This window comes from Athene noctua, chromosome 7, assembly GCF_965140245.1.
Source record: "Athene noctua chromosome 7, bAthNoc1.hap1.1, whole genome shotgun sequence".
Lineage (NCBI taxonomy): Eukaryota > Metazoa > Chordata > Aves > Strigiformes > Strigidae > Athene > Athene noctua.
Window position 1 is genome coordinate 6,076,586 of NC_134043.1, and position 16,067 is coordinate 6,092,652.

General features: G+C 35.2%; 1 protein-coding gene across 1 annotated transcript in view; it reads left to right on the forward strand.

Moving 5' to 3' along the window:
* Window positions 1-16,067, forward strand: part of LRP1B (LDL receptor related protein 1B) — a 370,405-nt gene that overhangs the window by 103,663 nt on the left and 250,675 nt on the right. The window contains exons 15-18 of the mRNA XM_074910092.1: window positions 1,392-1,508; window positions 6,010-6,090; window positions 7,347-7,514; window positions 9,338-9,520. Coding sequence (XP_074766193.1) covers window positions 1,392-1,508; window positions 6,010-6,090; window positions 7,347-7,514; window positions 9,338-9,520 — 549 coding nt within the window. The remainder of the gene's footprint in view (window positions 1-1,391; window positions 1,509-6,009; window positions 6,091-7,346; window positions 7,515-9,337; window positions 9,521-16,067) is intronic.

A 16,067-nucleotide genomic window follows, 5' to 3' on the forward strand; every position in this document is an offset into this window, starting at 1 on the left:
TCAAGGAGTTCCAAATCTGTCCTTTGCTTGTAGGGAAGTGATGTTTAGTGCTTGTCCGTAGAGTACACTAGGCATTCATTAAATATTTGATATACAAAATAACAGGCATCGATAAGCTGATGACTGTTTTAAACTGAAAAGCAGTGGTAGACAGCATACAGTGTGTATTAAAATATTCCCTGAATTAATTTTTCTTTGTTTAATTTTTCATATGTATAATAACTGATTGTGGTTTTTACTCCTGGAGTTTGGCTACAAGCACTCTAGCACAAATTCAGACCTATAGTGTCTACCATATTATTGTGGGTTGTAATACATCTTGATATCTTTTGATATTCAACTGTTTGCCTGTAGGTACGAGTCTGATTTGAAGACCATATGTTTCATCCCTGTGTCAGTTGGCTATGGGTTGAATTTTGTATTCTTGTTTTCCCTTTTGTTCCTGCAGTGGCAAACACTATTCATGTTTAAAAAAATACTTCTTTGAGATATGTTAAACTAACATTCTTCTATTGTATTTTTGGCTATTTCTACGAAGAAAAGGCAAAATGGTAATTGAGAATACCAAATGAAGAAATATTCATTTGATTGTTGGGGTTTCCAATGTATCAGTGGGGTTTTTTTAAGTGTGGAAACATATGTAGGTGAACTCTAAAAGCTTAAATTTGGAATAAAAATCTGTGTCACTATCACTGGCACTGTAGTTATGGGCGGACATTGTGAATAAACAAAATCCTAAAGTCAGTTTTATATGCTAGATTTTTACTGAAGTTTTACTGTTCATCAGCTTTCAAAGTAATTAATGTAGTTATGTAGCTTGATTTCTTTTGGTTATCTTTATTTCTTCAGAAGGCAGACGGACATTATTTCCTTTAATGGAGCATTACAGTTGCATATTTGCAAAGGCAAAGGTTCTGAGAACACTGAGGCCAGGCATATCATGTGCATGCTGTATTACCATTTCCCTGTGTAAATATGAATGTCACTAGATCATTGTTTATGATATGAAATACAATCAGAATATTAACAAATTGTAAGTTAGACATTTTTATGCCCAGATTTTTGTTTACTTCAACTCTAGCTCTGCTATTTTATCAAAGATTAATGCTCTTCCATCACCTAGTTTCGTATGATCCATATGAAACTTTGTCCTCATACACTGAAAAAATCACTAAGAATTCTACATAACAGAGGTAGAACACAGTCCTGCAGCTGACCTCAATTTTCTCTGAAATCAAAGAAGGTGAATGATGTTTGGTCATATCAAGTAAAATGTGCAGAGGCCAGGAGATGCCCTCCAGACTTGCACCTTCTGCATACAGACATGCACCAAGAGTCCTAACAGATTTAGTCCATTTCCCTTGCATTTTTGGAGTGTTTTGTCTTGACAGCAAGAACGTGTCAGGTTGACCAGTTTTCTTGTGGCAATGGACGCTGTATTCCAACATCGTGGCTGTGTGACAGGGAAGATGACTGTGGAGATGAAACCGATGAAATGACATCCTGTGGTAAGTAAATTTTATTTTTGGGGAATAAAGTCAAATTATTCTCTAAAAAATTAAACATGTAAGGATCTCTCTTCACTTGAACTGATGGATAGAGAAGGTATGAGGGGCCTTTTCTTTTTTTATAAGAACTTATAATATTCTTTCTGAAATGTCAAATATCATTTCTTTGATTAATAAATAAACCTAAAGCAAAGGCTTCGTTTGCTATTAATGAGTTTTTAACTAAAATATCAAATATGCAGATCAATCAATACTTTCCTAATTTACAGCCCGTTATCATGCACTGTCACCCTCAAAAATTGATCTTTATCTCGACCGCATACCTCTTCAACTGGGCCCCCTCAGCACATTCTAGTTGTCAATAAAACCAGATTTTGATGTTGTAATTTGCAGAAAAAATAAGTCTTGCTTGGTTATATCATGAGAGAGTTTCAGCAGCTTTACTGATTGCTGCTTCACCAAGATATTGCAAAGAGTGGTGCACTCTCCCTAATCAGCTGCTTCCAAGCAATTAAGGTTTTTATAAGTCAGCATGACTGCCTTCATCTGTTTGGCAGGTCACAGGTAACTGCTGTGGGTCTGAGTGCAAAAGGGTCAATGAGCTGTCTGCAAAATATTGTATCAGGGTGTTCCCTGTTTACAAGGTAATATTTGTGATGATATTTGACTTACTAATATGAATTAGTAAGTGTCACAATATAATAGGATGTGTTTCTGAAATGAGTTTTCAAGAAAGAACACTGACGGTTTCAATATCATCAACCACATAAACATGAAGTGACAGGTTGTGCACAAAAAAAAAAAATCATCTAAAGTCCACTTGTTAGGATACTTAGTAGTTAGACCTGTATTTTTCTCAGATATAGCTGACATTCTAACTTGATTCACTGTTACAAAATCATACGGGTTCTTAATCCAAATCAACTGTGAAAGTGATGTAGTTGATAAAATATTACCTCTTTGATTTTTTGGAAATGTTTTAGTGCTGTAAACTTTTTCAGTAGAGTTATTAGAGTTCTAGTACTGATGACAGTTCTGCAAAAAGCTCAATACCTGTGAAGCACTTGCAGCAGAGAGTAAGAAAAGAATAGAAAGTAAATGCATAAATGACAGTCATAGGCTGACATCATGATGCCCTGTGTTCCATAGACGTAAATCTCCAGGACCTCCATTACCAGAAAATCTATCGTAGGCAACATGTAACATCCAATCACTAAATTCTGTTCATCTGTAATCCCTTAAATTTGTTTAGTTTTGAATTATTCATAACTGGCAACCAGCTAGTAGTCATTAGTTGAGTTTACCTTGTTACTTATCCATATGTAATTCACAGCATCTCCTTCTGTGACTGCATTCAAGATTTTTCAGAATTTTTACATATAAATGTTGTTATGCTTCCTGGAAATATTGACTTGCTTTCTCTTATTACTTGTTCCTTTTTCTTCTTTTAATAGTGATAAAGATAATTTTATATCGACAATAATTGATATCTGATCAGTTAATTTCAAAACAGGTGACATATTTCATACAATCTAAATAAAAATAAAATCATTATGTGAGTAAAAATTAGATTATTACTAAGGTAGGCTTGTAACTGTTATGCTTCAAATCTGTTGTGTCCAGAGTAGAATAGGTGATCCCAGTGGACTCATTGTATTTTGCAGTCTCTAAAATGGTAACATTCTGTGTAATGGTACAGTACTATCATAGTTTATCTGACTTGCTGTACCCCGTGTTCTCAGACATTTTATCAATACCCAGATGTTAATGTCATCTTTGTCATTTCTTCCCGTGTGTTTTGTTTGATATCCTGTCAGCTGATCTGGAGTATTTATTCAGATGATTTAATCAGCATTTATTTAACCTGCTGCTTTTCAGTTTGGCCAAACTTCACATATGTTTGATGTTTTAGAATCTTGTTTCTTTATCCTCAAGCGCTGTGCTTGTGCAAATGTGTCAAATATTTCATGTTTCATTCTGCCTTATAATTTGATGCCTTATAATTTGATGGGAATGCTAATGGCATTTATTTAGCTATTCTGTTTAGTGATGTATATGTTCTTCTATGAAGCAGTTTAAAGTTCTTCTTAAATTTGCAAGTGTTTATATTGAAAGTAAAATAATGGTTTTCTTTTTGTTACTGTCACAAATCATTGATTTTTTTTTTAACTGCATAGTCGTCAGCTATGAATAATTTTTGTCTCCTATTGATTCAATACCTTAAGCATACAGATATTGGTAGATAGTTGGGTTGAGCCAGTATCATAACGTATACACTTTTTCTTAAGATACCACCAGATTTATCAAGAAGCTTGACATTCCTGAAGAAAATTTGGAAAGAGACCCTCCTTCTTTTCCTACTGCTTTCATAAAGGAAACAAAACTTGTGGTCATTTTTTGTGTCCGTTTATCAGTTCCTTGTCAGAAGTATCAAAGAGCCGGAGCTTTCACAAGGCAGCTGGGTGGCAGAGAGAAAGGAGTTTGGTGTCTACACTGGAGACACTTCAATATGAGCTCAGGAGGCACTTTTCTTGCTTTCCCTGTCTGTAGGGCAGTCAGCACAGGGATGGCTGAAAATCAGCTACAGGATGTGCATCCCTTTCTTACGAAATTTCTGTCTATACAGGTCTTGGGTAGACAGAAGAATGTAAAGAAAATAGTCATGAAGGCATTCATGTATGGAAAATTACATTGAATATATGAGTTAAATTTGTGGAAATAGTATTGAACAGCTACAAAGCAAATCTAAAATTGCTTTCAGCTTTGCTTGGAGCACATAAGGCATATATTGTAGCTAAGTACCATCATAGTTGCCCAACTCCATTACTTGTCTCAGAACAGATTTTTGTTGAAACTGTAATGTGTTCCCCCAAGAAAAACAGCTTTTTTTTTCTTATTAACAAAAAAACCCACAAATTTCAAGGAGAAATTGACAAAGTGTTGTCATCAGTGTTAGCTTTTCTTCCCACCCTTTTCTGTGTTGAAGCAGAATAATCACTTCAGTCTTACAATGTTCTTGGTAATCTCTAAATTTTTACTATTAATGCAGCTGGCTTGGTGCTTCATGTGTGACTTTTTTTTTTTTTTTTTTTGAGTCAGAACTTTCCCTGAGCTTCTATTTTTAAAAAAACAAAGACTTGTGAATTAACTTTAAAATACTTTCTGCACCAGAGGCATCAAGAGACAGCAAACCCAAGTCAGAAATTTATTGACTTCAATGACTATTTCAATTCTTCTCCTAAAGAAATTTTACATTGATGTGACATGCTTTAAAAGATTAGAAAAACTCTTCTATACTAGTTACATGGCCTAATTATAAAAATGTTTGTGAAGTCTGGCTTTGTTGTCTCAGTTGTAACAACACTAGAGGAACCTACTGTAGCTAGAGTAGCCTAAAGAGGAATACACTTGAAGATTTGTCCTAATCTTTCTTGGGCAGTTTTGGTGTGGCTGACAGGACTGTACACCATTCTGGACAGTACTTTCTGTTGCATTTAAGATGTACTGTGTAGGAACTTCCAACCTGAAATCCTTCCGTGATGGGCAGACTTGCCTTTAAGTAGCCGTTCAGGCAGATTGTTCACGTTGTCATCCTTGGTTTACATTAGGTGTCACTTGCTGAGAAGTCTTATTCTCTTGCTGGTCTGTAAAGAGAATTTGGGCTCCTCTTTATTCCTTTTGAATCGTTAGACTTTCAGATTGTTTCATACAAATTGTCAGGTTTTGTAAAGCAGATCTTGTATTTTCCAGACCAGATGGGTGCAAGCACTTTTTAACGTGTTAGTGATACGAATGCACATACCTAGCAGTGTCATTGCTTTTAGAAGAGCAAGAAGTCTGAAAAAATTCCAAGTTGTTCTGTGCAGAAGCATGTTAGACAATTATAAAAGCAAATCTCTGTGTGTAATATAGAGAAGTCTCTATGAATGATATTGTCTGTTTTCCACTGCTTTTACTGGAACACTTGGAAGAAATTATTGTAAATACTGACTTTCATTTTGGATTTTATTATGTCTGTGTACACTAACTATTTCTTGACTGTTCTTTTGCTTGCTACTTAACCTTCTCATTTTATAGTCTTCCATTTCCTATCTTCTACTGGCAGTGCTATTGCACTTGGAGAACTTTTTTGTATAGATAAAGACATATGGTTTGTATCCGTCGTCAAGCTATAACGTAGTCGTAAGCATTAGTGTGCTTAGTGGTAAAGACAGCCCTGGTCTGATGGGACTATAGGACAATGTTATATGACACAGCATGATGCATTTCAGTGGTCCATGTTGAGGAAGGATAGGGTTTGGACTAGTATTTACAGTTAAAAGCCTTTTTATCCTCTCTTTTTGGTGTCTCACCTTTTTCTTCTCTCCAGATTAAGTATCTGGCAGGTGCAAATGTTTGATATAACACACTTGCGTCATTTACGTGTATAGGAAGGTGGAAGGATATTACTAAAGAGGACATATATTAAATAGTTTTTATTTCTTTTTGAACACCTTCACAGAATTTCCAACGTGTGAGCCACTAACTCAATTTATATGCAAAAATGGAAGATGCATTAGCAGCAAATGGCTCTGTGATTCAGGCAAGTATCAAGTGTTCTATATCGTAAATGAATATGGTAGATATTGCATAAATATTGCTTTGATACTCAGACTGATGTTGCCAGTTTTGCTTGTAAGTGGTTGGAAAATAAATACAGTATTCTTAAATTACTGACCTGACCTAGAAAGCAGCAATATTGAAGCCTCATATAAGGAATGATGCAGGGATATGATAATAGTTACAAATAGTATATTTTGTAGAATGAAGTGTGATGATTAAAAAAAAAACCTAAGCTATTGCTTATGAAAGTATTTTCAACTTAAAAAAAAAAAAAATAGTTCCAGTGATGAAAATATCTGATTATTTTGTTGTTTGAGGACAAGTTCAAGTTAATAAATTTCCTCAAAAGGGTAAGCTAGGAAAACTTTATAATGTAGTTTGAATGATAACTGTTCAAATGTATCTTCTTTCCGAGCCTGTGATGTGAGAATGATGTCATGCCAGTCCTAATAACATTGGGTTGGTTCTTCATCCACCGTAGTGTTTGATATTACTGTAATTTCATGAGGCTGACAGGTGTTCATAGCCATAAATGGACAGATTCCCCAGATCATCACAGTGTGCTTACTGAAATTCTGTGCAAGGAGACCCTTTAGTGTTTACCTAACATATTTATCTTTTCCCTCCCTTGGTGATCACGATCAAATTATGGGAATTGCTTTAAGACTGTTGTAATGACTACAACATTAGAGTAATGAGAAACTACATTCCACCTTTATTGATGTGCTGCCGTCTTTCTCCGCCTTACACTGTTGCAAGTACATGGAAAGAACATTTGTAATACTATTGAAAAGAAATCCTGACATCAGGTTTTCATTTTGGTTTATATGAAGCTCTGTGTGTGTGTGTGCTTAAACTGTCTAATTTAATTCAATGAATCACTGAGGATAAAGTGAAAGCACCGGTTTTAGAAGCCTGAGTAGTTACACACAACTAAAGAAATGAAGAAAATCTACAGCCTTCTCATGTTTGTTGGTGTCTGTGATTGAACAGCTGTGAATAAGTGTCAGAGATTAGACTCCAAAATGACAGAGCAAATGCCAAGTGCTGTTGGTGAATCAGAGTTAAGGAGTTAATTGTATTAGAAATAATTTTACCTTATGCCTGTGACAAGTAAAGATATTATTTTATTTACTGCATATTATTTTTTCTCTTGCCTATTTGGAAATGTTTTTTTGCCTCATCACTTTTTATTTTATAATCCTTCAAAATAATTTTAAAAATTAATATTTACAGATGACGACTGTGGTGATGGAAGCGATGAACTAAGCTGTATTCACTCATGTTCTGCTGATCAATTCAGATGTTTTAATGGTAGATGTATCCCAAGTCATTGGGCGTGTGATGGTGACAATGACTGTGGAGATTTCAGTGATGAAACCAAAACAAACTGCAGCAAGGAAGGTTAGCTTTTTTTCCTTCCCACATTTTAATACTTTATACATACAGGGAATACTTTATTATAAATACAGAGGATCTGTCTGCAGTCAGTGGAAAAATAGAAAATGCTTTTAACCTTGGTAAAGGTTGGAATGGAAAATATGTCAAGTGTAATATGATAATACCGAAGTGTATCGTAGAGGGAAGAATGCATTTGAAAACATAATGGGTATTATACTGAGATAAGTTTTGTAGTTTTACTGAATTATGCTAAACGCGATGTTTGTCCTGTTGCAGAGGTGCATGCTGCCTAGATAAAGAGACAGTAAGCATCATTCCTTAAGTTACTGTTTATATTTTCTGGGTTTCTATGCAGTAATACTCTAATTTTAGTGAGCGCCACGTTTTCGGTTTGTTGGGGTTTTTTTCCGATAGTGTTACTGAAGCATAAAAATATTTTAACAAACTACTGTCCCATTTAAATGACAGAGGTTTTATTTGGGTGGGTACAGAAGTGGAGGATGCTTGTAGCAAAGGGTAAAGAATAACCATATAAGAATGAGAGACTATTTTTTTTCCCATATTTTTCTCATAGTGATTTTTCCACTCAAGTAATTCTACAGTTTATTGGTCCTTTTTCATCAGTTTATATTCTAAATCTAGTTGCAGACCTCCTACACATAGGTGAATTAGAATAATATAATGCATGAGTAAAGTCCTTAATTTTTATATATTTACAAAAAGTATTTATATGTATCATAGTAATTGGTCTGGAACTGAAGTCTTGTCTTTACAGTTCATGTCCTCCTCAGAGCTTCAAGTCCTGCCCTACCTTTTTATACAATACCATGTTATGTTGGGATTTGCACTACTGTCTCTGAAATAGCACTGTTTTACACAGTTATTGTCAGGTCATACATCTGTGTCCTGCTCTGCTACGTGATGCGCAATTTCCAGCAACTTGTATTTGCTTTATTATAGAATGTGAGAATAGAGATTATTTAGGGGAAAAAAAAAAAAACAACAAACAAGGGAACTTTTAATAAAATAAACCATAAATATTTATAGACAGTGCTATAAGAATTTATTCAAGTTATGCTTTTTGGTACAAACAGGAATGTGTAAATTTATCATTGCTTCAAAGTATATGTCGTTGTCATTAATATGTTATGAAATACCAGAAGTACTCACAGTGGTAATAGTTTGGGAAAAGAAGGGCAAAGATAAAATTGAAAAGGCCATCAACTAGACAATATTTAGAGAATTAATCATGTGATGAATAATTAAAATCACACCATTACTGTGATTTGAAACATTCAAGACTGATTCCATATCTGCAGAGCTGAAGTTCATTGTTGTGGAATTCAGAAAAGCTACTAGTCTGACAGGGCTGTGATGGCACAAGCCCAGCAGGTGTCAGAGCAGAGGTGCGACCTTTCATGTTTTCTGAACTAAGAGATGGACCTTGCTGGAAAAAAGATGAGAATGAAGAGGGATGAGGGAGTGTAGCTTGAGGGTGAGAAGCAGGGCTTACAAGCAGTAGATGAGCTCCATCAGCCTTGATCCTCCTTATATCTCCAAATTCATTCTTGTCTAACAGCTGTGCCAGAAAAAAAAAATAAAATTGGTATTTGCCTTGAGCCTTTGGTGCAAGTGGGGGCAGTGAAGGGAGTTAGCAGGGTCAAAAAGAACTTTTCTGAAGCTTCTGTTAGAGTGACGAGCTTTGAGTATTACACCTGAGGACTCTTTTGGCTTTGGTTAGGAAGGGGGTTTCTAAGTCACTGTAGACTTGGCATGGAAAAAACTCATATGAGCAAACTCTGCAATGTAATTCTTATTTTCCTCAGAAACTCCCTCTCCTGGAAGATGCAATGGGAAGGAATTTGAGTGCAGTCCTGACGGGAGCTGTGTTCCTGAGTTGTGGCGTTGTGATGGAGAAAAGGACTGTGAAGACGGTAGTGATGAAAAAGGCTGTAATGGAACTATACGACTGTGTGATGAAAAAACAAAGTTCTCCTGCAAGAGTACAGGTATATGCTTGCAGACATGTTTGCCTGTCATTTACTCGTTGTGTGTCTGTGATTTGATTACGTATCTACTATTTGAATACTGCTTTTAATGTTTAATTCTATCGAGGTGACGTTACTTATTGTACTCATGACAGGAAAAGAATATTAATATACTTCCCCTAACCTGTTTTCTGATTTACAATATAAAATGGATGGGTTTGGAGATAACTTAAAGCTGAAAGTGCTGTATATGATAGTACATCAAACCAAACACTTAAATGTAGCATTTAATACTACTGTTTCAAATTCCAGGTATTTTCTTTTATTTTTCATCTTTGACCCTAGAAGTTGATTGAAATGGTATAAAGTCATTAACTAGAAGACTTAGAACTGCAGCACTGGAAATTTGAACCACAATACTGGAAGAAAAAAGCATTCTTTGAGAATGTTTAAAATCAAATTTTGTTAAGTATACTTCATTAAAAAAAATGTGCAAAGAATGGGACAGTCTTTAGATTAAGTGATTTTGCAAAATAATGCTTAGATGGAACATGTTCTTAAGGGACAGTCCAGTTAAGGAATAAATTAATATATGTCAGCATTGTATTAATCTTTTTCCAGTTTCTTTCAAATTTTAATGGAATATTAGGGGTAAAATAACTTTGAAAGCAAAATTTAATTCAGGGTATAATAAGTAGTAATGTTATTTCTATTAGGCAATTATAATTACTACAGGACAGGATGTCTAATGCCTGTGTTACAGTAAGCATGATAAATGTTGCAGTCTAGATACGTGAGCTCTGTCCAAAAGTACTTGTGAACACTTATGATAGTTTATTTACATCTACAGTGTGAACAGAGGTCATTTTTAATACATGAACTACTTCAGGATGTCTTAGAAACGCTTGGAGGTTTTCTGCTACTTGGACTTTAAAATTATAGAAATCATAATGTCTGGATAAATATGGAATACTGAATTCCATTTAAACAAAGCACTTCCTTTTGTGTTCTTACAGTTTCCATAAAGATGTATAGAACAAGTAGCTGCTCAATGAAATAGCTTCAGTACTAAAAAGGAATTATTCTCTTTTAATAGAATGGTCTGTTTCCTGAAACAGGCTGATAGAAACCCTGACACAGGAAGGGCACTTCTTCTTGATACTTCTGCCTAGTGTTTAAACGGGGAAAAGGTCTCAGACTACACTGCCTCATTATACTTACCTGTGTTTACAGTCATGAGCAATATCTCAGTCAGTTTAGAGGATGAAATGTGACTTCTCTGGCTGTCACATAGAAATACAGAGAAAAAAAAAAATCATCAAACATTTGCTAAATTCTAGGGTATATGGCTTTGATCTAGAGAAAATGTAATCATGCATGTTTGCTGCGTGGAAACATCACTTCAGAAATCAGTTGTGACTGTTTCATCCTTTTTTTTTTTTTTTTTTTTTGTCTTTCACTATTTTCCTTCCATCAGTCCTGGAAGGAACAAAACTGCTGTTCCAGAGGAGGCATGTTAGTAATGCATAGGAACAGGAAAAAGCACATTTCGGTTTAGATACTCTTCAGTTTAATTCCACATGGTGGGACAAATGAGTAGTAACAGTTTTATGAGAAATAGTTTCTGTCACGATCCTTTTAGGTTTCAGAATAAATGTAATTTTCTCTGTGGGTTATTCTAAAGAAATAATACTGTCTGGCTTCCACATTTATGAGAATTGTTCAGATGAGGAGAAATTGGCTAATTCTCCCCTTGTAGATTGCTAGATGCTGGCATCCTATTTCCTAATACAGAACATGATGAGTCTGGGTAAGAACGTGTGTATGGGGGTAAGTGAAACAGCCAATATGTTTTGAGGGAACTGACAGTTGGTGAGAAGAGTAATAGTGAAATGTTACTGCCCACTTTTTTCCTTACTGCTTTTTTGTTTTACGGCTGTAAATAGTAGCTGAAGGGTCTTTCTTTACTGTAGTGTTGCTGGCTCTGCTTAATCTGTCAGAGCGCCAGAGGCGTGAGTGTCATGTTACAATTATAGCATTTGTCACCCTTCAGCCAAACGTGATATTTCTGCTTAGAGTAATGTGGTCTCAAGAACCCATCATATCCAGCCCCTTTTCCGACATGCACTTCAGAGTATCCGACAGAGGGTATTCTAAACCTTACGTAGATAGCCTTTCAGTAATAATTTGCCTCTAATAGTTAAACGTTTTTTCCTTATAAGTCATCTGAATCTCTGCTGCAAGTTTAGTTGACTAGGTCTTCATCTTTTCACCTATATCAAAATCTTATGGATATTGAAAGACTTCTGTCATATGTCTCCTTAACCACATCTTTGGTTGAATAAACAAATACTTTGTTTTCTCCCCTCACATGTAAAATTTAAAAAAAAAAAAAAAAAAAAAAAATTAAACCTTTCATATTTTTGTTAGTCTCACCAGAGCTGTCCAACCTGTGTAGTTCTTGGACTACGGTATCCAAAGTCAGCCAGAATGCTTCAGGGCGCTTGAGTTGACAGATTTCAGAATGATGTTTCTTATTTTTTCAAGAACATCACACAGTTGTTTGTGGTGAAGTGTGATGAAAAATATACTAGAGTTTGTGCAGTGGTAGAATATGAGATGCAGTAACTACCTGTTTGACTACTGTTTGGCTGCTTCTAGCCAGTTATTTTCTGCTTCTAAATTAGACTTCTTTTAAATTAGACTAGATTAAGATCCAACCTCCTATTTTAAATTCTTATTCTGTCCTCCAAAAATTATTATGGGCACATACTTCAACTCAGTTTTATGTACTACATAAATCTTTTTTCTTTTTTATTCCATCTCCCTGCTTTGCAGTTAGTAGTACTGGACCCAGAGCAGAATCTGTGCAATCGCACTTTGAAAGTCATCTAATTACTCTAATGATCATAATCAGTACTTCTGTGAAGACAAATGCAAAAGAACCATGAATACTTCAGTTTAGTAAGCAGTAGATCTGAACTGTATTTGTCACACTTACTGCTTCTTATATTTCTTATATTTCTTTCAGGAAGCAGTTAATTTTCTATCACCATTTTTAATGCTACCCCGTGGGATATTATTTTATACTTTTCTCACATGTTAATAATATACTTGAAAGAAAAAAAAGGATGAGGGAAGAAGGAGGATTTCTTTTTGAGAGCAACAGCAATAGTACTGTCTGGATAGGGAGTGTAAGAGTCAAGATGCCAGCATGCGACACGTAGAGAGGAATGGAGAGATGTTGATACTGAGAAAGGCTGGGAAGGAAAAGTCTTTGAGAAGATGATGAAAAATTGGTAGGGCTGCCCTACGGATTCTGTGAGGCTTGAGGAGGAAAAGGTTACTGTGGAGAGTTATGGCATGAGAGGAGGGTGGAAAGGGAAGATTTAGTAAGAGCGTAAGAATGGGACGCATGGAGGAATTCAAAGCTAAGGTGGGAAGGGTATTGGTCATAAGGTGGGTTTACCAGTGTTGTTTCCACTTGTTTCCTGCCTGCTCTGTTTCTTCCCTCACTTTTAGATCTTTAGAGCTGCACATCTTGTACGACTACTTTAATAACCGTTTTGAACATAATGGTGGCTCAGAATGATTAAATTCCTGACTGGAGGGGTAGGTTCAGTTGACATTAAATAAAAAGAAGCCACCACAGCAAGTAATCTAGAAAATCGTATCTATTGTTCCAGTACCATTTTATCCTCAGTTCATGGGGTCATTGTTTTCTGTGGTGACAGCTGTCCTCTTTGGGCCCTGAATTTTTTTTCTTTTATCTCATCCAGGAGACATTTATAAACATCTGCTTTCTACTAAAAGATTTTAAATACCAGAAATGTTCTCGAAACAGTGTAGTTCAGAGTATGTCTTGGGTGTGTTCTCCAAGACAAACAAGATCATTGACCACCACATTATTTTGTTAGATGTGTCAGATTAGAATGTTATTTCATTTTGATGGAAATGAGATTGAGTCCATTCTATAGGTTAGGAAGGCATTACAGCTTTAGGCCGTAAAAAATAAGAGGAAACTGGATGCAATTAACATTCCACCAAAGTAATTTTTCTGTAGTTGAATATATAATCAATCAAAAAACTCTGTGGGCTCAGCATCCCAACAAAGAATGAACAGTGTATAAAAAGTTAATTTCTTGTACTTGCTAATAATTGTAGGAACTAAAAAATGTTGGAGAAGAACTTGGATCAGGCTTTCCCACATACTTGTTGCTTCACAATTTCTGATTCACTGCTTTACACATATTTCTTCCGTGTTACGCAACAGCGCTATGGAAAATAACAGATATATCCATTGAGGCAATTAATTTATGATAGAATTTAACTAAAAAGTTTCCTGGAAACCAAAAATATAAGTTTCAATAAGGGGCAATAAAGCAAAAATGCTTTAGTGAATTTTAAGTAATGATTTAAAGACAGTGATAATACTTCACTAAGTTCATCTCTTTAGAATTTTGACAAAGATTAATTATTTGAAAGTATATTCTACTTAAGAACATGTCATAGCTATCATAGTGGAAGATGAATCTTCTGTTATAAAACATATCTTCATTAAGGTAAGAGAAAGGCAGGAAAACTGATTTGCTCTGTAAACATTTGTATGTATAAAAGATTAAAAAACAGATTAGGAGCTCTGCTAGAAGCAATGCCAATTTACTTTGGGATCTGGTTAGTTTGCTTGATATTAGTATTTTCTATTAGCTTTCATTCTACTGCTGTTATAATAATATATAAAATCAATGATCATTTCAAGATAATAAAGAATATGGATACCTCTTTGAAAGACTTGTGATTGCACATAATTATAAACTTCGTACATCTCACGCATACAACCTTGTTTCCTTGTGTCTGTGCAATTCTGTCATTTCAGTGTAGGATATTTGGAAATTTTACCAGTGTATAAAATGGTGAATTTTAATTGAAACCACTCCCTGTTCGAGTTTTCCAGGTGATTTTTTTTTTTTCCACTGGTAAAATTATGTTCTGTTGTTTGAAATTGCACTCACTGTAGTATGATCCTGAAGCTTCACTTGTTGCTTTTCTTCACCAAAAATGAAAAGTCTTACATTTTCCTTGAGTGTGGCAGAAATGTATCTTTCTCATTTTTCTTGTTTCACTGTATTTTATCCTGTTGTCGTTCTGTGAGGTCATCAGCACCCTTCCCATTGAAACAAGACTAAGATATCAAACAAAAAAGCATTACGCTAATCTTAAATAAATACTTCCTGTAAAGGAAATTGAAATCTGATGCTGCATTATGGCAGACAGTAGAGCTGCAGTGAGGGACAGTTGCTACGTTGTGTGGTCGGCAGTATGGAATCTCTTGTGAGGTGGTTTCATATTGAACCGTATCATGGTCAATACAGAGTCAAAGCCTATAGAAGATTTAACATTGAGGTGTATTAAAGAAACAACAATATTAGAGTTTTACCCTAGTTGATTATTTCACACAGTCACTCATGTGCTTCCCCCACAAAGTCATAATCAGTTAATTTCCTACTGGGAAGATTGCTGCTAAACTGGGAAAGTTGGGCAGAAAGTCATGTCAGTTCATCACCAGTCAGTCCCTGGGCATCCACCAGCAAAGGATCCAGACATTGCCAGGATCTTTTTTCACATTCCAGCCTGATTTTCTCTACCTAAATAGTTTATAGGCAGAAACACAGTGCGAGATCATCTTCCTAACCCATGGTTCTACCTGTTGTCTCTTTATCAATTAAAGAATAAAGGACATGACACTTCTGTTCAGTCCAGGTGTTAACAAAATTTACAACTAGCCCCTGCTGGTTATAGCTAGCAAGTAAAAAAGGTTATGCTTGAGAGCTGAAAAATGGTTTGGAACAGGAGTGCACACACCCCACACCCCCCCCTGTAAGTAGTAGCATTCACAATTTTGGTTATTTTTCTCCTATCCCTGGCTTTAATTTAATATCTGTATGTTTTCTAAAGATCAAAACCCCTTTCTCAATCAAGTGACTGTCTTACATCTCTAAACAGTGATGGTCAACACAAAAGTGGAAATTTTTTCCCCATTTAAGGAGTGAAGGAAAAGATCTGAACCCTGGTTTGATAAAACTGAAATCATGTAAGAAATTCCATCTGCTGTAATTGTTTTGTCTCAAAGCTGATCATTTATCTGTCATAATCTGGGAATGTATTGTGTATATTTCTTTGAAAGATCTTTGCTTCTCAAATACAGGCAAATGGAAAGTCCATATATCGAAACATTGCTCCTATGGAGCTTCTATGGCTCTTGCAGTAGAAGATAAAGGAAGAGAGATGAAGAAACACTGAAATTAAAATATATATATATATAAAATTTGGAATATTTAACATATTATGAGGATGTGTCCTGCTGTATGCAGTTTTGTTCAGTACAGATATGATTAGGATTGATGTTGTCTGGAAAAATAGACTGTCAACACTGATGTGGATGATGCTTCAGAGTACAAGTTTGAGCTGGTTTCTTTCTGTTAATCTAAGAGGAAAGTACTGTTAATAGAAAAGCATAATTAAAAAAAACAAATCTGTAATGTTACTGAAAGCTTTTTCTGAAGTTTAC